At 40.9% G+C, this 25939-nt stretch overlaps 1 protein-coding gene across 9 annotated transcripts in view; it reads left to right on the forward strand.

The window, feature by feature from the left end:
* gria4a (glutamate receptor, ionotropic, AMPA 4a) overlaps nt 1–25939 on the forward strand; it is a 117444-nt gene that overhangs the window by 67266 nt on the left and 24239 nt on the right. For all 9 annotated transcript variants that reach the window (XR_013327039.1, XR_013327038.1, XR_013327040.1 and 6 more), the window contains exons 11-13: nt 8118–8324; nt 8936–9151; nt 10622–10782. Coding sequence is in view for 6 of the 9 variants with exons in the window: in XM_077721976.1 (XP_077578102.1) it covers nt 8118–8324; nt 8936–9151; nt 10622–10782 (584 nt within the window). In the remaining 3 variants the exon portion in view is untranslated. The remainder of the gene's footprint in view (nt 1–8117; nt 8325–8935; nt 9152–10621; nt 10783–25939) is intronic.

Consider the following 25939-nt stretch of genomic DNA (forward strand, 5'->3'; position numbering starts at 1 on the left):
GTGATATATCGGTTGGAACAAAAACCTGCACCCACAGCAGCCCTCGAGGGCCGGTTTGCCAATCCCTTTACTAGAGAATATGCGTGGTCTCGGGACCACAGACCCTTTCCCGTCTGCATATTTTTCCAATGAGAATTTGAGGATTTTGTTGTTTTTGTGGGGATAAAATGATAATGTAATAGGGTTAGGGTGGGTCCACAGAGAGTGCAGGATTTCTTTCTAACCCGATAACAAGATACCTTTTCACCGAATTTACAGCATATTAGAAATCAATATTGACAAAGACATCAATTCAGGCCATTGATCTCTCAAAGACAATATATTGCAACTGAAAAATATGATACAAGTATGTATATTGCATTGGTGGGCAAACTATTCCAAAAAGAGCCGCAGTGGGTGCAGGTTTTCATTCCAACACATAATAAAGGACACCTTTTCACCAATCTTGTGTCCTTCAAGTGCAATCAGTGGACTGCAGTCAGGTGCTTCTTGTTTACGGGGAAACGTGATCAGTTAAACTATTTCTGCTGGATCGGTTAGAGAAAAAACCTGCACCCGCAGTGACCCCCAAGGACCGATTTGCCAACCCCACCCCGAAACTCTTCAAAAACTATTAAAACTACTGTGCTTTGTGAAAAGATTCATCCCCCTTTAACTGTTCAACCTTTCCCCACATTCTAGGCTTAGAACATACACACACACATATATATATATATATATATATATATATATATATATATATATATATATATATATATATATATATATATATATATATATATATATATATATATATATATATATATATATATATATATATATATATATATATATATATATATATATATATATATATATATATATATATATATATATTCCAACTGTTTTGATACTACGTCATCATTCACCTACTGATGACACCATCAGAAGCAATCTTCAATATCTATTTAGGCTACGTTGAGGCCACCTGTGCAAGGAATTAAACCCCCTTTGGAAAAGCCATGGATCTTTGTTGTCTTTTCTCAAACATTTTCTCCTTATTGGTTGTCTATATTGTTTTAAGGCATCTCCAATGAACATCCTTGTATTCTTTCTGAATTTGTAATGACTATTTGACATGGGGAATGAAAATGTGTTGCTCAACTGATAGTATATTCCATCATTAATTCTGGTAGTGAATCGTGGCAACCTAGATTTAAAGGAAGAACTGATCTGATCAGTGGGTGATGGTAGAGGGTGGAACATCCGTTGTAAACACAATCAAAAGAATAATAACTTTACTTATTGTAAATTGTCTTTAAAAATGAGGAAATCTTGAATTAATCTTTGAGAAAGTCTTAGATTAACCATCGAGAACCGTATTAGAAGTATTTTCCCCAATACACATGTTTCTTTGAGGTTTATTGCAATCTTAAGGCCCATTTATTGATTAAGTTAAGTGCAAATTCCATGTAAGTCTCCTATAATTAATGTGAGGAGTAATGAGTCCAGCAGCCATATTTTTCTCAAAAATCTAATGACTTGATCACATTTGAATACAAAATCTCACCAAGTTGAACAGACTGTTTTCTGATTGAAGAAGGGATTGGTAACAAGACCCTCTGGTAGAGCAAAACGTAAGTTTACCGTGTGACACAATGAATGAGTAGTTAATCGGTGAAGTGTTTGGCTCTTGCATGTTTAAATAGTTGAGAGACAATCATGCTGACTCACTCGCCAAAATATCATTGGGTGCATGATTATGTGCTGTAATTTGACTAATTGAAGAATGAATGGACTGATTATCCATCTGACAGTCTGAAATAGGCTGTGACCGTTTGGCACAGTTGGCCCTATGGCAGTTGCAATGGATGGCTCACAGGCTAAATGAAAGTCTCAGCCCTTGTGTATTCATTATGGGACAATCTGATGTTTTGTAATGATGAACTGATTGTTTACTGAATGACTGGACAATTCAATGTCCAACTGTGTTACCCGCAGAGCTAAATGACTCAAGCTGATAATTTAACTGTCTCTTTGGCGTGGATTGGGAATCTTTCATGTCTTATCAGCCCAAAACACTTGGTGCTACAAAGCTCTTTTCAAGCCGCCAACTTTTTGGTACTTCATAGTCGTTTGAATCATTTCTTGTGCTTTGTTTTGTTGGCTAGCCTCCTTTTATACTTTTCCCTTCTTTATGTTTCTTTCACATTTTCCTGTTTGCTCAAAATGTGTTTTTTATTGTATATATGTACGTTTTGACTCTGATCCGAGCTGTAATCTCTCCATTTTAGGAGATTTTCTTTAACTGTTGGATTTTCTACAATGCAGAAAGTGGAAAAAAACATGGCAGACATATGATATTATAACAAGCCTCTTTCAAACATTTGATTTTTTTGTTTGCCTGTATTCCTTGAGGTAGATCTCAAAATCATATGATTCAACAAGTCCATTCCATGTGAGCTAGAAATACATACATACATTGATTAAAGATAAATTTACATAAGAACACAAAAGTAAAACAAGCATTAACTCAAGCATCATTAAATGGTTTTAATATTTATGTTACATCTGAGTGGATCATTAGGTATACAAAATATTTGCCAGTGGCCCCCAAAATAATACTAATGGAAAAGGATATACATTTGGTTCATAAAATTTTATATTTTTGTTATTTATGGATCGGTAACATTTGATGCATTTCAATCTGGCACTTGACACTCCTGACCTTCAAAGGCAGTACATGTTTACATAAATTATGGATGTAGTATGACCATGATGGTTGTATTAGATGTTTCAAAAATTTAAGACAGATGGTTTCCGAAATTAATTCACTGAAAATAAATGTAAAGAATTAGTCAACAACAAAAAATTCAATTGGAAGAAGCCACTATCCAGACTAAAACAAATCAGCACATTATATTTCTCATTCAGATTCAGATTCATATACGTTTTTAACATCCATTCCCACACAAAGGCGGCCCAGTGAGCGAATGGCTGCCGTGTCGCACTCATAATTGTGAGATCGAGGGTTCTGGATCTTCCTCTGTGAAGTTTGCATGTTATTCCCAGGCTTGTGGGTTTTCTCCGGGTACTCTGTTTTTCTACTCCATCCCAAAAACATGCAGGGTAGGCTGGTTGAACCCTAAATTCCCCCTTCGGTGTGAGTGTGAGCATGGGTGGTTGTCTGTCTCCTTGTGCCCTGTAGTTGGTGGCTACCAATTCAGGTTGCCCCCCCACCTGGTGACCGAAGTCAGCTGGGATAGTCTCCAGCACCCCCTGTGACTCTTGTGATAAGTAGTACGGAAGCACATAAACAGACATACGCACAGCACTCATATTACCTTAACTGAGATATAAAGGCATCGGAGGCAAACTGATAAGAAACATTGAGTATATTTTGGAGTAAAAATCATCCCACTGGTGCTTGTGTGTGCATACATACATGTGGCATTTACATCATATCAGCTCACAGTCAGGTGATCACATTTTAAACACTTAACCTCCTAACATGATGAACTTCATAGCAATTTGAAAAGGATATAAAAGGGATCATTAAGTTTTTAGCACAAAAGGATTGATTCAATTGGTAGAGAAAATGATTGCAAATTACTGCAATCTCTTTGGACTGACATAAAAATGATATATTCTTACAAATATTCAATAACAATGAAATGCACAAATTGATCATGCTGTCATTTATTCATTCATACATTAATGTTTCAAACTGCTTATCCTCACAAGGGTCCCACCTCATATCGAACCCTCAACCACAGAACTATGAGACCAACGCTCTTGACCACTTGGTTCACCGAGCCGCCCGCTGTCAATTATATTATTGAATTTGGAATTAGTATTTGTTCTGTTTTGTTTTACCTGTACATATATGTACTGAATATTCATTAGCCGAAGGAAACATTATCATCATCACATTATAGAGCAGACATTTCGAATTAAAAGAAAATACTGGATGACAGAGGACAATGTTATTTTAAGTAAAACAGGATTCACTGCACTGTCAATATCTTCCATACTGCTCATTCTCGAAAGGGTTGCGGGGGTTGCTGGAGCCTAACTCAGCTGTCATTGGGCGAAAGGCAACTACACCCTAGACTGGTCGCCAGTCAGTCGTAGGACACACAGAGAGACAAATGACCATCACACCCCCAATCATACCGCCACCTGCGGGAAATGAGCTCGCGCCGGTCCACACCAAAGTCATGCGAGTGAACCACTACCCCACAAAGTGGCACAAACCATTTTTTATTTTTATTTTTTTTCTTAGAAATTGTCCATTAGTCCTGATTAAGGTTAGCTCATCGCAAATAAACTACTCAGCATCTGTAAAATCTTTATTATATTATTTCATTTTTTAATTAGAAGATATCAAAATATATGAATTGTAAATAAAATATGCTTGGCCCATGTGGGTGACGCTTGCCTTGGAGGCAGGTACGGTATCCTCATTCAATTAAAATGGTGTGACTGTGACATCCAAATCAGAGTTGCTGAGAAAAAAAGAGAAACTAACCAATTATCCAGAATCTTAACATTGATTTCTTTCTTCACTGTTGGCGATTGTGTCATCTGCTGTAGGTTCTGATGGAGGTGTTCTATCTGACCAGCATATTTTATCAGAGTAGCATATCCACATGCTTGTCGGATAGCTGTGTCTATCGGGAAAACTTAGTTTTCAAGAATAGCATTACTATATATGTAGCAACAATACCGTAGTCGGTGGATCATTTCAGAATTGATAGAAAATGTACCTACGTGAATAACTAAAGATAAGAAGGCAAAATCTGGACCATGACAAAAGGTGAATTTGTCTGTCTTGTATGATGCCTTGATGACTGCAGAACTAGTTTATGTGCAATTTTCTTTAGCTGACGTGCAAAGATTTTACATATACTCATACAATGTATATGCTGGTCTGATAGAACACTCGCTCATACATGTATGACTACATCATCATCGTCAGCGATTACCTCGTACTCAACCATCTTCCACGGAAAAAAACATTTTCATTTGATTCAATGTTTTAAATGCTGAAGAAAGACAAACTGTCCGACAAATCCATGGTGCATTATTGATCCGAGTATGTACTGATGTGTGTTTATACACTGTCGCCCATGGATGTCAGTTTGTTTGTTCTTGATTTTTAAAAACAGTCAAAAAATATTTCACTGCACAGATTTTATTTTTTAGTTTCAAAATCTTCTTTAGAGTGTCCTGGTGGTGCGAGTGGTTATTGCGTCGGCCTCTCTCATATTTTCGGATGTCTATCTGCTTATGATCCGGTGAAATGTAATGTAGTGTTTGTACGTAAGCCTCAGTTTTGGGATCCTGGGTTCAAATCCAGGTAGGTTGCTCATAGGAATGAGTGTGAGCGTGAATGGTTGTCGGTCTGCTCGTGCCCTGCAATCGACTGTTCACCAATATAGGGTGTCCCCCGCCTCTGTCCTGAAGTCAGCTGGGAAAGACTTTAGGAGCCACCCCCCCCCCCCCCCCCCCCCCGACCACTACTACAACACGCCAGGAAAACAAATCTAACGGAAATCATAGCGTGGGTTTAATACTCACAGAAACCATTTTTGGTCAATACAATCCACCATTGCGGAATTAAACTCTACAATGCAAGGAACAAACCATTTCTAAATAAGACCCAGAAGCACAGGGATTTTCTCTGGGGGCCAGCGATCATTTAAAATGGAATTTGACAAAGTGGAAAACAGATGAATCACAGTTTGAAGATCATTATTGAAAACTGAGATGCCAAGTCATGTGGACGCGAGAGGACAAAAATAACCCAAGTTGTTAACAGCACTCCGTTCAAAAGATAGCATATGTGATGGCATTTACGGTTGTTTTGCATGTCATGGGTAACTTACACATCTGTAAAGACATTGATAATGATGAAAGATACCACATGCAGGTTTTGGAGAAATACATGGTGCCATCGAAGCAAAGTCATTTTCATGGGCGCCCCTGCTTATTTTAACAACACATTGTGAAACCATAATCTGCACGTAACAACAATGTCGCTTTGTTGTGAAAAAGTGTGGATAAACGAATTGCCTGCCCGCAGCCAAGACATGTCTTTCAGTGAAATTTGTACTGGTTATCGTCAAAAAGGTCTTGGGAGGTGCTGGAGCCTATCCCATCTGATTTTGGGCACTTGATGGTGGAGACCCAGAAATGGTGGCCAGGCAATCGCTGGGCACAAGGAGACGGACAATCTTTCACGCTCACAGTCATATCTAGAGGCGATTTAAGGTGTTCAACCCTCTATTTCTGTCTACAGAGATGGGGTCAATAAACTGTCTTCGTGGGGTTTGGTGAACAATCTCACACTAAACACCATGAAAACTAAAGAAATAATCCTGGACTTTCGCAAACGCAACACAGAACTGGCCCCACTCATCATAAATGGAGTATGCGTAGACAGGGTCCATTCCTTCAAATTCCTGGGGGTCCACATCACGGACAAGCTCTCCTGGTCTACCAAAAAGCCAGAAACGACTCAATTTCCTGAGGGTACTCAGGGGGAACAACTTGGACACTAAGCTTCTGATAACCTTGTGATAGAACCACTGTGGAGAGCATCCGGGCTACGACATAACAGTGTGGTAAGCTGGAAGCATGGCAGCAGACAGAAAGGCCATGCAGAGAGTGATCAACCGACGCCCAGAATTTCATCGGCTGCTCTCTGCCTTCACTGGAAGACATTGCCAGCCCTTGCTACCTCAGCTGAGGTTAGGTTGCTAGGGACTCATACCACTCTGGTCACAACCGGTTCCAGCCGCTCCTCTCTGTCAGATACTACAGGTCTCACAAAGCATGGACAAATAGACTTAAGGACAGTTTTTTTCCCACAGCCGTCAGGACTCTGAACTTGCGTTAGCACAACACACAATCCCTTCTGTGCAATAACTTCGGGCTGTGCACTAACAACATGCAATATTTTAAGATTGTGCAATATTTTAGAATTTACAGGATGTGACTCTTTATATTTTCATAATAATTATGTTGTTTTACTCGAAAAATGCAATTTATGGAATAGCACCACCAATTTTGTTATACACAGTTGTGTATGATGATAAATGCTTTTGGTTGATTTGATTGATTGATGTTTTTGAGATGTTGGATGAAACCAGAGTACTCAGAAAAAAACCCACGCAAGCCTTGGGAGAAAATGCAAACTCCACACAGTTAGGACCCACCTAGGATCAAATCCTCGATCTCAGAACTGTGAGGCTGACCACTCACCGGAAGTGCATTTCAAATCTTGCCAAAAGCATGCATTATAATTGAGCCAAATCATTTAAAAGGGTAGGGAAAAGTTACCTTACTATCATTATTTTCTTAAATGATAAAACTTAAACCTACAATAGTCACAGAACAGTCTTTCAGGATCTTAACTATACTATGAGTCTATTAAAATAGGGATCAGGAAGTGTGCAAGGGTTCTAAAACAGTTATGGGGGTTTTCTGGAAAACTGGATAGAAACTCTTCCGATGTGCAATGCGTTTAGTGAAAAGGCAAAGTTAGTGCGAGCGCTGTGGCATATTCTGAAAAGTTAATTGGGATAAGAGAGACACCCCGCCATGACCACAACCTGACTGTTGAACTACATAAACTGTAACGTAAGACAGAAGGGAAAGAAATTGCACCTATACATTTTCAAAAATGTATGTCCTCGTTGAATGTTGTTTCAACCAAAAATGATGTCACACAGTAGTAAACATGACCCAGTACCAGCTCATTTGGAATGTGTTGCACATTAAAATTCAAAAGCAATGATTTCTTCCTGGGGAGCCCGGCGGCCGATTGGTTAGCTTGCATGTTCTCGCCGGTCTTGCATGAGTTTTCTCCTTGTACTCCGGTTTCCACCCACATTCCAAAAAGGGTAGGGATTGCTTACCGCACTGGCGGCCATTCGTGATTGATAGATCCGTAGTTAGATATATAACTTTCATTATATTTAGTTAATATTCCTACCCTTTTCTTACCTCTGTAACATAAATTTCTCCTCTGTTTACTTACCTTATATTTGTTGTTGTTGCTGTCTATTGCATCAAAGCTGCAATCACCAAGTCCAAACAATGTCTTTTTTTGCCTTGTGCTATTTTTATAGGAAGGCCCTTATGTCATGCTGAAGAAGAACTGGGAGCTATACGAAGGCAATGACCAGTATGAAGGCTACTGTGTGGATCTGGCATCAGAAATTGCCAAACACATTGGAATCAAATATAAGATCTCCATAGTGCCTGATGGTAAATATGGTGCTAGAGATCCAGAGACGAAGATATGGAACGGGATGGTGGGAGAGCTTGTTTACGGGGTAAGGTTGGATATAATATAATTATATTATAACAATAAATATAAAGGTTACAGGCGATTATTTGACTTCACGGTTTACAAATACGAGGACCATTTATCAATCATCAGAAGTTTATAAAATGATTTACCATTATTCATACAATTGGAAAAAAATAAAATGGTAGGTGGATAATTCATCATGAAAACGACATATCTAAAACATAATAACGTGTTGATTGAGGTTTCATGTTCCCATCAATTTGATTGGATCCTTGTTTAGTCAATTACAGCATCCATCCATACATACATGTATCGTAACAACAATTCTGTATACAGTAAAGAGTATAAAGGTTTTTCTTCCGAAAGCTGCTTTCAGAAAAATCGAACACTAATTTTATAGTCATGATAAACTTCAATCACCTGTAAATTAACTCTCTCTTAATAAAGTATTGCGCACCAATTTAGCATGTCTCAAAGCTCAATAAATTATCTACTACCCAATTCAAATGAGCTAGCTTTTACCATGATTATCCTCCTTTTAGTCATTGATTTTGCATGAAGAAAATATTGATAATTGTCTGGCAATCACTTTGATTAAAATACCAAAGAAAACCTATCCTCTCGTCTTTGCAGAAAGCAGAAATCGCAGTGGCCCCACTTACCATCACTCTGGTTAGAGAAGAGGTAATCGACTTCTCAAAGCCCTTCATGTCGCTGGGAATTTCGATTATGATTAAGAAGCCTCAGAAATCCAAACCAGGTGTTTTCTCTTTCCTGGACCCACTGGCTTATGAAATCTGGATGTGCATCGTGTTTGCTTACATCGGAGTCAGTGTAGTGCTGTTTTTGGTGAGTGCTGGGGATATGAAAGGTTTACTGGGTTTTAATGAATGCCCCTGAGTGAATGATGTGTTGAAACATTTCATTGTTAGTTACAGAAAAAAAGCTATTGAATGCCTTAAATTCTCTGAAATAATTGAGAGTGGGACATTTTACAATATAACAAACAACAGCTTATTTAAATTTTGGATCGATTAAATAATCTTCATTCATTCGTCTTCCGTACTGCGCAACCTCCTAAGGGTTGCCGGAGCCTATCCCAGCTGACTTTGGGAGAAAAGCAGACGATACCCTAGACTGGTCAGCCATTGGGCACACAGAAAAACATACAACCATTCGTACTCACTATCATACCGCCACCAGCGGGAATGGAGTCCATGCCTGGCCGCACCGAAGTAAGGCGAGGGAACCTCTACACCATCAGGCAGCATTGCTTACATTAAAACTTCAGGGAAAAGGTAGACAACACCCTACACTGGTTGACAGTCAGCCGTAGGACCGACAACCATTCACACTCACAATCATAGCACCACCTTGTGCGAATCAATCCCACGCATGCCTGCACTGAAGTCCGGTGAGTAAAACACTACACCACAAAGAATGTATCTTATTCATTTCTTGCACCACTAGGAGCCTATCTCAACCAACTATGTACACCTTGTTACACACCATTTTGGTGGCCAGCCAATCACAGGGCACAAGAAGACCAACAACCACTCACACTCATACCTAGGAGGCAATTTAGAGTACCAGCCTACCCTTCATGTTTTTACGATGTGGAAGGAAACCAGAGTACCGAAAACCCACGCAAGTCCGGAGAGAACATGCAAACGCTGTACAGTAATTTAACTCTTATTTTGAGTTCAGCTCATTTCATATTTTGTTTTGTACAACTAATCAAACGTCTTTGGGAACATTAACAGTATGCTTTTTGAATGTATGTACCCTCCTGCCACTAGTTAGTAGAAATAGTATGCAATAACCGTTCAGGTATAGTGTTGGAAAAAGCTCTTGGTGCTCATTTGACCACCTTCCTAAAATAATAATCTTTAAAAAATAGAATACACAGAAAGACAGTCTCATCATATCATCTTAGCTTGAGGTGATACAGTGTGTTTACACCATAGTAAAAATTGCTGACACCGGCCAACATACTTTATAATAACCGTAAACGTTCATTAATCTGTCACTGACCCGAGTAGACCAGCCTTTAAAAGACATACACTAATTCTTATTTATAAATACTATCGTGTAGAATGTCTGCTTGATGATCACAACAAGCCAAAAAACATAAATATGCACTTCACGTGCATAATAATCTGATAAAGTAAAAGAATGTAAATTTAAAATAGCATTTTATTAAAAAATATTTGTTACAATCCTAGACACTTTCAGTTCTGCACTGTTAACTAAAAGCTTTTCTGGGGTTCTTTTATTTTCTAATGTTGATTTTAAAGATATGTTTTTGTGCTATAACAGGTGAGTCGCTTCAGTCCCTATGAGTGGCATGCTGAGGAACCAGAGGAGGGCACCACAGAGCCGGGCCCCAATGACCAACCTCCAAATGAGTTTGGCATCTTCAACTCCCTCTGGTTTTCACTGGGAGCCTTTATGCAACAAGGTTGCGACATTTCACCACGGTGAGTGTGCAAGATATGATGCGTGAGTTGTGTGTGCCTCTGTGTTCATGCATGCCTGTAGGGGAAAACCTCTCCTGGTTGCCCCACAGTGTTCACAACAAGAAAAAAAATACAGTATGTAGTTTTGACTCAAAATTCGCATCTGGCTTCATATCAACCCCTAACTTCATTAAACTTTAGATACGCACTGTATGGAGCATCTTGGTTAACAGTAAATCACAGTAGTAATATTCCAATTATCTCTTTAAGTATACTCCAAATATTTAAAAAATAAAGCATGTTACATGCAACTAAATTATGAAGAAACCTTTTAACTGCTCATAACACAAGCAGTTGAGGCAACTAGATAGAGCAAGTACAAGAGTACTGTGATTCTTCACCACTTCTCGGCTTCAACATTCACAGCTTCAGTACATTGCATTTTTTTATATTAAGTATTTTTTTTTTAACAGTTCAGAAAAATGTCATGCTGAAACTCATAAGCGGAAGACAGGGAACACAAAAATGGTGGAAATCAGGCCTCTGCTTCAGCGCTGAATTGGGTGACACTCAGCGCGGAAAAATAAGCCATATTTCACCGTAGGACAAGAATGATATAAAAAGGCAAAGAAAGACGATATCTTTCCTTCCCCTGTTGTGGTGCGATTGAATTTCCCATCATGCACATGACCTGTGGAGAAAGACTATGGCGAGCCGATTACAGATGTGTTTGGATTTTGAGTCGCCGTTGAAAATGACTCCTCCACGTGAGACATTGACAGTGACCGAAAAAGTGACGTTGCTACATACTATGCCAAAGGCGTAACACGCCATCGCGGCATAAATGAATATACCGTGCGTTTTTCCTAGAAAGTAGCGAACATTCGGAAGAGAGCCACATCACCCTTTTTCAAGACTCTAAGTGAGTAGTAACCAGTATGAATAGAAAACAGAACCAGTATTATGAGGGATATACACCATAGATACAGCCATGAAACTGGCATGATGGGACTCCTCAATATGGCATGCAGTATGCAACAAGATTGCAAACAGATTGATGACGATATGGTCGGAGCCATTGAATTTGCCAATTGTTTAGACAGTGTCATGTTCTTGTACAAAAGCTTATTTTGTTCAAGAAAAGAAACGGTAGTCGCCATATTCCTTTTGCGCCGAAAACCTCTTACAAAAAGAAGCTACTCCTGCTGCCCCTAAAATTGAATTTATTTATCTTTTTTAAATAGGGGTGACACTACTTCATGGTTTTTAGTTTACCGTGGCCTTGCCTGGTCTTAGTTAACCGCGATAATCAAGGGATTACTATACTGTACCCCTCCACTCATGAAACAATAGACTGTTTGCAATGGCAAGCACATTTCTCACTTTAGCACTGACCTGTGCTGCTGCTTTGTGACACTTTGTGAATATCAGCAAATACACGCATCATAAATGAGAAATATGGAAGTATAAAAGGAAACGTAGCACAAAGTCCGCTCATCCATATTGGTGAGCAAGTGTGGGAGATTGTGTGCTAGGTGTCCATAAATGATTAATGAACCACTGAAGAGGCAGGGTCCAGCTGTATTTTTAGAATATTTATATGAATATGACATTCTATTATTGATAACCCGAGAATGCAGCTTATTGAAATATTTATGCACGTCATTCTGAAGACTTTTACAGTGCAAATCTGATGAAGGAAGGTGTGGTCAGGATTCTTTGATGACAGCCCAAATCGCAACATTGTATTTTCTTTTCTTTTTTTACAGTCTTCCTTTATTTTACAATAATTAATAGTAATTTTATTATGTTCATGAAAATAGTGTTTGATTTATCAGTGGAAGCCGCCTAGTGATGTAAAGGATGACCTCGGTGCGGGCAGGCACCGTATGATTCTGAGTGCGTATGGTTGTTTGTCTATGTGCCCTAAGGCTGACTGGTGATCAGTCTAGGGCAGATATGGGCAAACTGGGCCTCCTGGCGTTTCTCCGTACGGGGGTGTGGCAAAATGGCCTCAGAGCCTTCGGAAAGGGCTTCAAGGGGAATATCTTGGGAGAGGGTTTTGTGCTAGGTGGTGTCTTTGTTGTCGGACGTGACCAAAAGGGCATTTTGCTGGAACACAAAGATGTGGAGTTTGGCAATCATTTCAACATTGAAGATGTGATGCAAGCTGTCGGGAAAATAGGGCAGGAGCTTCAGCCCATGAAAAATCTTACGAAGTAACCTGACATTGTTTGGCTCAACGTGCGTGCGTGAGCAGACTTTAAGCGTCATGAAATTTAATAAAGCCTTTCACAGATTCCGGTTAACTGACCAAATCCTCAGATTTATTTTGAGAATTGCCACCATGAAACTAACTCCAGATTTTGATGCACTGACAAAAAATGGAGAACAACAACACAGTTCCCACTGAAATGTCAGTTTCTCTACTGTGTTAAAATTAGCAACTTGCACATTTACGCACAACAGCAGTAAAGTAGCTTAATTAACGTGCCGCTCAACACTCAATTTAAAGACTGCTTTCTTTCATAGAATAATAATGTTTTTAATGTTGAAAGTAAATTTGAAAATGTTCACCTTCAATTGTATCTTTTTTCTTACATTTACATTCCCAGGTTTAATAAATTACATTGTGTGTCCAAATGCTCCTGGCCCGGCCCCTCTGTCAAATTTTAGTATCCATTCTGGCCCACAAGCGTGTGTGTGTGCGTGTGTGTGTGTGTGTGTGTGTGTGTGTGTGTGTGTGTGTGTGTGTGTGTGTGTGTGTGTGTGTGTGTGTGTGTGTGTGTGTGTGTGTGTGTGTGTGTGTGTGTGTGTGTGTGTGTGTGTGTGTGTGTGTGTGTGTGTGTGTGTGTGTGTATATTGTGGTCAAAAGTTTACAGAAACTTGGGAAGAACATATTGTCATGGCTCTTTTGAGTTTACAGTTATTTCTACAACTGTGAATTTTCTCTGATAGAGTGATTGGAAGATACTTCTTTGACACAAAAAAAAACATTCATGAAGTTTGGTTCTTTTATGACTTTATTATGGGTGAACAGAAAAAAAAGTGATGAAATCTGCTGGGTCAAAAATATACATACAACAGCGCTAATATTTGATAACATTTCCCTTGGCCATTTTCACTTCAATTAGGCACTTTTGGTAGCCATCCACAAGCTTCTGGTTGAATATTTGACTACTCCTCTAAACAGAACTGGTGCAGTTCAGTTAAATTTGATGGCTTTCTGACAAGTACTTATTTCTTCAGCATTGTCCACAAAGTTCTCAATGGGGTTTAAAGTTAGAACTTTGGGAAGGCCATTCGAAAATCTTAATTTTAGCCTGATTTAGCCATTCCATTACCACTTTTGATGTGTGTATGGGGTCATTGCCCTGTTGGAAAACCCAATAGCACCCAAGACCCAATCTTTGGGCTGGTGACTTCATGTTATCTTGAAGAATTTGAAGGTAATCCTCCTTCTTCATTATCCCATTTACTCTCTGTAAAGCACAAGTTCCATTGGTAGCAATACAGCCCCACAGCATAATACTACCAACACCGTGCTGGACGGTAGGCATGGTGCACTTGGGGTCAAAGGCCTCGACTTTTCTCCTCCAAACTTATTGCTGGCTCAATTTTTGTCCCGTCTGACCACAGAACTTTCCTCCAGAAGGTCTTATCTTTGTGCATGTGATCAACAGAAAACTTCAGTTGAGCCTTAAAGTCCCGCTTTTAGAGCAAGGGCTTCCTTCTTGCACGGCAGCCTCTCAGTCCATGGAGATGCAAAACACGATTGACAGTGGACACTGACTTGACTGTGTTCCAGCAGCTTCTAATTCTTGGCAGATCTGCTTTTTGATGATTCTCGGTTGAATTTTCCCCCTCCTGACCAATTTTCTTTCAGCAGCAGGTGATAGTTTGCATTTTCTTCCTGATTGTGGCAGTGACAAAACAGTGCCATGCACTTTATATTTACAAACAATTGTTTGCACTGTTACTCTTGGGACCTGCAGCTGCTTTGAAATGGCTCGAAGTGAATTTCCTGACTTGTTCAAGTCAAGGATTCGCTTATTCAGACCCATGCTGAGCTCCTTTGACTTTCCCATTGTAGCGTTTGTGGGCGTTTGCATCCAATGAGCCCTATTTAATGGCCTCAGAGAAGTCACCAGCTGTAGTCACTCATAATTATTAGGGTTAAGGTTAGGGTTAGGGTTTATTATCTAAGTACATTTGACAACCATAATCCTAACGGCGACCAAAAGACCGGCGACCAACGGGGACCAAAGAGTGGCGACCAAAAGACCAGCGACCAAACGTCCGAGCACCACTTTGGACTATCCTCTTCCATCTCCTGCTGGATTAAGAGCTCCTTAACCAACCGTTTACACCAGGGGTGTCCAAACTTTTTGCAAAGAGGGCCAGATTTGGTAAGGTGAAAATGTGTGCGGGCCGACTTTTTGCCTGACATTCTTTGAACCATTAACATTAAATGCAAATTAACTTTTTGGGATTTTTTTTAATTACAAATGGCATACTTTTACTTTTACATTTTTTTTACATTTAGGTTTTTACCGAAATCACAAACCACAAAAAATTAAGAAAACTATCAAGGATATCTAAGTTCATGTGAAACATCACATATTATTCACTATTATATGCACACTGTAGGAACAGTGCTGAAAACAAAACAATGATCACTGCATATTCAAACTGTGATTTTGACCATCACAAAAAAAATAATGAACTGAGATTTAAGAATTTATTCAACTCAGAGGACTTAACAAATATCTTGCCTGCACTAATGTGAAGGGTGATACTGGGATCTTGACTGCAGTATGTAGTCCAGGTCTTCATCGCACGCTAACGAGAAAAAGTCAAACTCAGTTCCTTTTGCCTCTAACTGTCTCTTAATATCTAATGAAACGTCTTCAATTCTCCGTGCCACAGTATTACGAGCCAGGCAAATATTGGCAAACTCTTGCTTCTTCGCGGGACAAATTTTCTCAACCATTTTCATTACACAGTCTTTAATAAATTCACCGTCACTGAAAGGTTTGCAGTGCTTTGTAATTAGCGTTGCCACTTCGTAGCTTGCCTTTGTGGCATTTTCATTTGACTCACGGGCTCTTGTGAAAAAGCTTTGCTGTGCCGTTAAAACAGCTTCCAGTTGCTTCACTTTTTCACCGCGTTCGTTCCCAGTTAGCTTGTCGTAGCTAGCATGTTTCGTCTGGTAGTGCCTCTTAATGTTGAATTCCTTGAAAACAGCCACAGTCTCTTGGCAAATTAGGCAGACACAGTTGTTTCGTATTTCAGTGAAAAAATACTCAAATTTCCACTTCTCCTGGATGCGGCGGCCCTCCCGGTCAACTTTCCTTTTTTTGTTTACATGTTAGAAATGGGCTGGGCTGAAACAATGACGCAAGGGTCACGGCGGCCAGAGTGCGGCCACAGGGCTACTGCCATCTTCTGGTGAAGTGAAAAATAGCTTTTTGTACACATTTATTTTATACTGTGGTCAACAGTGCTGGCGGGCCGTGTATTATTGATTTCATGATAGAGGCCGTGGGCCGGTAAAAATTTGTCCACGGGCCTTATTTGGCCCGCGGGCCGGACTTTGGACATGCCTGGTTTACACACTGTTAGACTTGGTCTCCACCTCTCTTCCTCCATTACACTGAGCACTGGCTCCCCTCAAGGTTGTGTACTGAGTCCTCTTCTGTACTCACTGTACACATAAGACTTTATACCGACCTACCACTCTAACTCCATAATCAAATTTGCCGAGGACACCACTGTGGTCGAGCTCATTTTAAGGGGGGGATGAGCCGGCCTATAGAGATGAGGTCAACAAACTGTCTTTGTGGTGTTTGGTGAACAATCTCACTCTAAACACCACAAAAACTAAACAAATAATCCTGGAGTTTTGCAAACACATCACAGATCTGGCCCCACTCCTCATAAATGGAGTATGTGTAGACAGGGTCCAGTCCTTCAAATTCCTGGGGGTCCACGTCACAGACAAGCTCTCCTGGTTTACGAACACCACGGCTGGAGTGAAGAAGGCCCAGAAGCGACTCATTTCTTGAGGGTACTCAGGAGGAACAACTTGGACACTACGTTTCTGGTAACCTTCTATAAAGCCACTGTGGAGAGCATCCTGGCAGACAGGAAAGCCATGCATAGAGTAATCAACAGCGTCCAGAAGATCATCGACTCCGCTCTGCCCTCACTGAATGACATTGCCAGCCCTTGGTACCTCATCAGCGGTTAGGTTGTTAGAGACCCATACCACCCTGGTGACAACCTGTTCCAGCTGCTGCCCTCTGGCAGACGCTACAGGTCTCACAAAACACGATGAAATTCACTTAAGGACAGTTTTTCCCCCCAGAGCCATCAGGGCTCTGAACTTGCATTAGCACGACACACAATTCCTTTTTTGCAATAACTTCGAGGTGTGCAATAACAATGTGCAATATTTTAGAATTTACCTTACCCGGACGTGACTTTTTATATTTTTATATTACGTTAAATTATGTTTTTACTGGGAAAACGCACTTTGTGGAGTAGCACCACCAATTTTGTTTTACGCAACTGTGTATAAGGACAATAAAGACCTTCGATTGATTTGATTTGACAATTGGTGGGTGCCCTAACTTATTTTTCCACTAATCTGGTAATCAGTAGATTGCACCCAGGTGCTTCTTGTTTCAGCAGAAATCTAATTAGTTAAACTGTCTGTGCTGGATCGGTTGGAACAAAAACCTGCAATAAAACCTGTAAAAAAATAGATACAAATAGGTAGTTCATCAGTCTGATAATTTGAAGGCCGGGAGTTCAAACATCCTATGAGGTAACTTTTCAGCAAACTGTAGAAAATGAACTCACAACAATAGAAAAGACATCCTGTCAACAATCCTCATTAAGGATCACGGAAACCTCCTTTTTTCATTGCACTCGTTCATCTAATTTTTCCATTGTAAACTGTTCTAAATGCAACAAACATTTTAATAGACCAGCAGATCATCAGTTTTAATGGTAAGGCACTTAGTATTTCAATTTCGTCGAGACAAAATTTCAAATTTCAATGATTCATGCAGCACAATAGGAGAAAACATTTGGTCTACAATTCTGATGATTGATAGTAGAACCCTCATCTTTAATTAGTATTTTTACCAGTCCCTCTGATTTTACATGGTCAACTTCAAATCAGGGCGGCCCTGTGGTAGGAATGGTTAGCACGTTGGCCTCACAGCTCTGGGGTCCTGGGTTCAAATAAAGGTCCCACCCACCTGCGCGGGGTTTGCATGTTCACCCCAGGCCTGTGTGGGTTTTCTCCGGGTACTCCGGTTTCCTCCCACATTCCAAAAACGTGCATGGTAGACTGATTGGACACTCTAAACTGCCCCTAGGTTTAGGTGTGAGTGAGCATGGTTGTGCGTCTCCTAGTGCCCTGTGATCGGCTGGCCACCGATTGAGGGTGCCCCCTCACCCCCTCGGGACAGCTGGGATTGGCTTCAACACCCGCATGACCCTTATGAGGATAAAGCGGTTCCAAACATGAGAGGGGAGATAAGATGAGATCTTCAAATCATTTTTTTTTTTATTTATTACGTCGGCTGACCTTAAGTTTTGCTGGTGCATAAAGTAGTAGTCAATCTCAAGTTTGTGAGTTCAAACCTAACAAGAGTGTTTTTTTTTAACAAACTACAGAAAATTGACAATTCCCTCAATTATTGATCCAGCACTCAAAGAGAAATACTCCATGTAATGGATATTGAGAGGGAATAACAGAACCTAAAAAAACCCCACCTTTTTTATATAAAAGCACTGACGCAAAGAAACAGAAAATCAATCTCCTCTGGCTCAAGATGATGGGGTGCTAATAATTTTTGTCAAGTCTTCTGATTTTATAGAACCTGAAATAAGTTTGTAAACATCTGACTAAAACATTATGTGCAATGTGGTACCAAACCATATAGACCAGTGAGGTGCAGTAAGGCAGAGCCTCATCTTTCATCATGGAAATAGAAAATTTAAATAAATTAAATGGTAATGTTTATTCAAGGTTACAGTTAATTTTCATTTAACTTTGCAATGTTTGGATTTTTCTTTTCAAATCGCTGAATTTCTACATTTACCCTACCAAATACTAAGAGGTAAGGTCTCGCTGACCCTCACTGTGAATTTACATAACTATAGCAGCTAATCAGTGGTCTCACTATTGCCCCCTGACATGAGGCAGAAGTGTGTGCCTCACTCTGCAGCTGTGCATAGAAGTTTAATAATGCTCAGCACAAGATACATACGTTACCCACATGACGTTGTTGATAAGAAAAAATAAACACTGCATTATATATATATATATATATATATATATATATATATATATATATATATATATATATATATATATATATATATATATATATATATATATATATATATATATATATATATATATATATATATATATATATATATATATATATATATATATATATATATATAATATATACCACCTAAACTAATTATATTTCATTCATATAGTAAAGGTTTTGGAACATTTTAATAGTAACATACAAAGGTACGGCAACATGGTCTCACTGTATAGTGTGCCAACACAGCATATAATACGGTAAACCCTTGAATATTGCGGATACCAGATATGTCTCCTTCTTAACTGCATGGCTGAACCCATTAACATTAACCATGTTCCCACCAGCTGAAATAAATTCTATAAGAATGCTGCAATGTAGATTCATTCATGCCGCAAGGGGCGTGCTCCGCCTTTAGCACATCAGAGAAAATAAACATTTAGGAGGCTTTTTCAACAGCAACTCAAAAAAGTCTTTCTCCACAGGTGCTTCTTGGCCCTTTAAATAATATTTGGCGCACCATTCTTCTTCTGCGGTAAAATCCCGCTTCTTCTTGCCGAAGAAGAAGGAGTGTCCTGATTTCTGCCATTTTTCACTGCCATTCTTCTTCTCGTTTTCCGCTTGCGGGTTTCCGCGTAGATTTTTTACATCTTCATGAACTGTATTTTTTATATGAAAAATATCCAAGTTAAGAAAACCCCCCAAAAAGACAAGCATTCCTTATTCGTTATTTTATTTTGAAAATATTGTCGCGTATGCATTGATTCTCACTTTAGAACCTCCCTACTGGGCTCTCATTGGCTGTCTCACAACAACCACTATCCATTTTTGAAGATATACATGATGTGAGGACATGATGCGTTGCAAAATTCAAATAAAAAATGTTTTTGCAGTTATGTCAGGAGGCGCAAATGGACATGGGGATCGGTGGAGTGATTACAAAGTAGTAAAAGCAATGGAAAGATCTCTCTGTGCTACTTCCTCTTTTAGTGCTATGTAAGCAGATGCTCAGTTCATTTGCGCATCTCGCAGCAACAGTGAAAAACCAAGACACAAAAATGAACTCTGAGCTGGCCGTCATTCCCGGAGGCTTAACCAAAGAACTCCAACCGCTGGTCATCGGCATCAACCAAGCGTTCAAAGCAAAGTTGGGAGTGGCATGGGAACAATGGATTATAGGTGGCGAACATAGGCGGCGAACATAGCTTTACGAAGCGTCTTGTGTGTGTGTCAAATACAGAAATAGCACTCGTTATTGACACTGCGCCTTTAGATGCGGTACGCCATATAGTCGTGAAAATACGGTACTTAATATAAGAAACATGCGATGCCCTGAAGTAAGACAGTAGACAGGCTGTATGCAACTCCAATTCAACAATCACTAAACTAATACCTTGCCCAAAATACCCGATTGAGTCAACACCTTATCGTAGTGGTGGGGTTTGTGTATCCCAATGATTCCAGGAGCTATATTGTCCGGGGCCTTGTTCCAGTCGCTCGCGTTGAGAGGCACCGAGCAGATCTGAGCATACTTATTTCCCCTTGGCTGGGTGCCTGACATTGTGGTTTACACTGGTAGATGAGAGGGTAGCATCTCTCCACCTTTGGTTGGGAGGATGGGATCAGACTGTTGTTTGTGCTTATGGACCAGAAGAGGGCTCCTCCTGGGAACCCCCTCATTCTGCTGGGTGACTTCAATGCTCACGTAGGCAAGGCAATGACAGTGACACGTGGAAGGGCGTGATTGTGAAAAATGGCTCCCCTGATCGAAACTCGAGCGGTGTTCTACTGTTGGACTTCTACGCTCACTGTGAATTGATAACATTGAACACCATGTTCAAGAATAAGGAAGTCCATATGTGTACTTGGCACCAGGACACTCTCGGCCACAGTTAGATGATTGACTTTATGGTCGTGTCTTCAGATATAGGGCCTAATGTCTTGGATATTCAGTTGGCTACGATGATTAAGGAAGATGCCAGCGCGACCAGGCCAATTGGCTATACAGTGTTTCCTCGCTTATCGCGGTTAATGGGGACCGGGACCCCCGCAATAGCTGCATTTCCGCGAAGTAGGCGTGCCCCTTCAAAAATGCTTAAAGAAACGTATAACACGTGCACAAAAGCACCACCAAGCAAAAACATCATCGTAGTCCGGATGGAGGATCTTCTGCAGTTTTTTTGCCCTCAAGAAACATCGTTATTGGGAGTTGTCAACATTGTTTTTTCGGGCGGTGAAGATGTACCTGTAAACAGCCATGACGTCATCGATGCGATTCCCGAACTCTCACCATGTTATTGACCATTTCGTTGCCCTTTTTTGATGCAATTACTAATTCTTATTGAATATTTAGTTTCCACCTCTTGTAAAATGATGTATTTTATAATTTTAACTTAATATCTTTATATATTTTTTTTCCTGAAAAAAATCTGCGAAGCTCTGAGTCCGCGATAGCTGAAGCGCGAAGTAGCGAGGGAACACTGTAATTCCTATTAGTTCACTGCAGTATTTCTTACATTTGGATTGGTGCTGTATAAAGGCAAAATATTAAAAACACAGTCGTTGTCATATATCATGAGTTCAAATCAGTAAGCTAGGCCTCATAATTCTGACACAGTACATGCATATTTCTGCCCTTAGAGAGATAAGATCATGACAACCGTTTATCTAGTCTCACATTTGGGGCTGAACAAAACATTAAATTGACTCAATGTCAAGTCAGTTCATTTTTAATATTAAATTAATAGTGGAGTCTGCCCACTATGTTAAGATGTTTTTTCAGTTATTTGCTGCAAGGACCGCCACCTCGTGGTGTAGAGATTCACTCGCCTGACTTCGGTGCGGGAAAGCCTGGGCTCGATTCCCGCTGGTGGCGGTATGATTGGGAGTGCGGATGGCCGTTTGTCTCTCTTTGAGCCCTACGACTGACTGGTGACCAGTCTAGGGTGTAGTCTGCCTTTTGCCCAAAAACAGCTGGGTTAGGCTCCAGGAACCCCAGCAACCCTTTTGAGGATGGGCGGTATCGAAGATGAATGAATGAATGAATGATGAACTTGCCAAAAGGACTAACCTTCCTCCCCCTTTGCAAGAAGGACCAACTCAGCTTCTTCTTGACTTGGCGAAGCTCGTTCATTGCTGACCATGGATTCGTTGATCTACAATTCCCTCGCGGTTGCTCTATTCCCATGTTCCTCTGCATAATTGATGGCTTGAAGTTTGAACTGAACTTCGTAAGCGTGTCTATTTGTATTATTCATTTTTAGAGGGGCTTAGAAACCAAACCAAAATAGTTTTGCAATAAACACATGCCCACACTATATATGGGGGACCTGGTAGGGGCGTGCCTTTAGCGTCTAACCCCAACCACGTCCGCCTTCTCTATATATAAGAAGGGTGTCGGCACGAAGTGTTCTCAGTCAGGCTTTGGAGCTTACACACGGCGCTCTGCATTATAAGGCGCCCTGTCTATTTTGGAGAAAATGTTAGACTTTTTAGTGCGCCTTATAGTCATGAAAATACCTTATAAAAATGTCAAAATTCACGCTGAAACTTGCAAGCAGAAGACGGGATAAAATTGGGACCAGTCAGGGCTCTGCTTCTTGTTCGGCACTGAATTAGATGACAGTCAGCGCTGAAGAAGAGATATTTCACTGCAGAAGAAGAATAATGTGCCAAATAATATAAAAAGCCCAGTAGGACAGCATATTGGCTTTTCCTGTCTTGATCTGAGTGAATTTCCCATCGCACATGTCACCTGATGAAAAGGACTACGCCAAGCCTATTCCATCTTTTTGAGGATTATGAGTTGCCCAAGTTTGCAATGTCTTCAATGACTATGGCTGCTAATATTTTTTATCTTATTTTTATTTTTAGTTTATCCTGCCCATTCATATTGTGACATTAATTGCTATGTCAGTAGAGATCACCTTATCAGCGCTGATATAGTCTAACTGTAGTAAAATAGAAAATAAGTTGCATTAATGCAAAGATCTTACAGTTCATCATTATTCATAAAGAAGAACTAGTTGTTGACAGTCAGTTGTGAATTCTCTAATACTTCTATTTCTTTTGACATTAATGAGAATTTTTTTGGTAGGCTGATTTTTTTATTTTTCTGTGTTGTATTTATGTGTTTATGCATGCATATAAAAAAAAAGGCAACGCGTGATGTGTATTGAGTTGCCACGATTGGTATGCGGAGTGTGTCCCTTGCTCTCTGCTGCTGCAGTCATCTCTGCAGTCTGAGTATTACACTCACTTCTATTCAGGTCTTTTCAGTGTATAAACTACACCGTCTATATTTATTCATCTTCAGAAAAGATCTCTTTTCAATTTAACATTCCATTGCATCCAACCTCTTCAGAAGATATCCTCATCTTCCTTCTATGACTCTTTTCAAGGAGGCTCATTTTGATCCATTATCTAATCTTGGACTTAATTCATTAACTTTTCATGACAAGCAGAGTCTGTGTTAGAACATCTACACCATCACAGAAAACATAAATTCTAAATCATTGTGTTTACACAAAGAAGGGTGAATGGCAGGATACATGAAAGCATTTAGACACAATGAACCATATTGACAGAATGACCTTGAAATGAAATCTACACCACCTACCTGTCATCTTTAGGCCTGGACTCGCAAGAGTATAACATGGTTGAGTGGTGAATTCAGTGCAAAAAAAGGTGGACTGAAAATGATGATAGGCAGTTGATTGATGGGATTGCAATTGTTGCCACAAATGGTGATGAGGAGGGGAGGATCAAGAAGGGCTGCAGCACAGTGAAGTAAACCGATCAGCTGAAAATATCTCTGAGGAATTAGATATCTTTGTCAATAAACATCTGAAATTACAGCTCTCGTCTGTGTTTTCAGCGGGTACAGGTAGAGTTCAGTCTGTGTGTAATGTATTGAGTAAATGCTTCCCGGGTGGCCTAAATACTTAATGATTGCAACAGATCCATCTAATGGAATGACTAACCAACTACAGTGGTTCACTGAAGATTACTCACTCAGATTGGTCACAAGGTCACTAATAAAAGTATAGTATGCCTTTCGTCTGAAGTTGTCTGGGTTTTGCGCCAGCAACCCCCGCTACACTTACAAAGATGAGCAATAAGGAAGATGAAAAAATTGGATGCATTTTATGTCAGTGTTAATAGAAATGTTTCTTTTATGGAAATCCACTATTATTCAATTTCGAGTGTTATCTTTTGTGAGATGGTCAAAAGCGTTTTGTCTTTGGCAAGAGGTCGAGGCGAGGACACAAAAAATAGGAGCCAGATGAAGGGAAGCAGGCAAGGACAAAGGAATTAGTGCTCGTACCATAACTTTAAGAATTTAGGCAGGATCTTCAAAAATAACAAAACCAAACCTGGCTAGGAAAAACACGGGGAATCGAGGAACGAGGTAACGGAGACCCAGGGCATGGGAAATAAGGCACACAAGCCGACAAATGACATTCTAAATCACGCGCCTCTGCGCGAGTGCAGCGACAAGACAGGAGGGACATATAAGAGTAGGGAAAGAACAGAGGGAGAAAGCAATGGAAAAACAATAACAAGCCAGTCCTAACAGTACCCCCTCTAAGGGACAGATGTTAGATGTCCCAAAGCTGATTGTCCATGAAAAAGAAAAACGCCGGCAAGGAGGGCATGGTACACCGTAATCTGTAGTCTGGCGTACGTCTGCGCCGGCCTGTGATGAGGCAAGGAAGTGGCCGGTCCGGTGTGCCTCTGCGCCGGCCTGTGACGAGATATAGGAGTAGCCTGTTTGGCGGGCATATACGCACAACCTTGACGAGGCGTGTGAGTGGCCTGTCCGGCGGGCGTTCGCGCCGGCATTTAACTAGCAGTGGGAGTGGCCTGTCCAGCGGGCGTCTGCTTTAAGTGATGGCCGAGCGTCCTGCCCTGAACAGACACCAGAATTTCTGTAAGATCGTCAGCCACTTTACTCTGGCGGCTCGGGGGTCTCTGACCCCCTCATCCAGGCGGCCTGGAGAGTTGCCGCCACCAACCCCCTCGTCCAGGGGGCCCAGAGATTCGCCACCACCGACCCCATCATCCAGTTTGCCCGGAAAGTCGCTGCCGCCGACCCACTCATACAGGGGGCCCGGAGAGTCACCGCCGCCGACCCCCTCATACAGGGGGCCCAGAGAGTTACTGCCACTAAGGTGGGCAGGAACATGGCGGGCAGGAATATGGCGGGCAGGAACATGGCGGGCAGGAACTTGGCGGGTAGAAACTTGGCGGGCAGGAACTTGGCGGGTAGAAACTTGGCGGGCAGGAACTTGGCGGGTAGAGACTTGGCGGGCAGGAACTTGGCGGGTAGGAACTTGGCGGGCATGATTTGGCGGGCTAGCCGGCATAGGAACCCAGGTCCACAGCTTTGGCACGGGTATGACTGGCAGGCCAGCCGGCATCGGGACCCTAGTTCGTGGCTTGGGCATGGGGCTGACCGACGGTTTGTGGCTTAGGAACAAGGACGCTGCTTCGCGGCCTGGGAACGGGGACGCTGCTTCGCGGCGTAGGAATGGGGACGCTGCTTCGTGACTTAGGAACGGGGATGCTGCTTCGCAGCTTAGGCACTGGTATGACCGGCGGGCCAGCCAGCACAGATAATCGTGTGCGTGGCTTCAGCACAAGGATGACTGTGTTAATCGGCTGAGGGAATCACAGACCGAATCTCCACCCCAAAAATCAATTAGCTCATAACCGTCCTCACAATCAGAAAAATCTGAGTCCAAATACAGATAGCTGGGGCGATCAACAGGGGTTGATGGAGGCTCAGGATTGTCCCTCCATTGAGGAAACTAATAGCT

This window comes from Stigmatopora nigra, chromosome 8, assembly GCF_051989575.1.
Source record: "Stigmatopora nigra isolate UIUO_SnigA chromosome 8, RoL_Snig_1.1, whole genome shotgun sequence".
NCBI lineage: Eukaryota > Metazoa > Chordata > Actinopteri > Syngnathiformes > Syngnathidae > Stigmatopora > Stigmatopora nigra.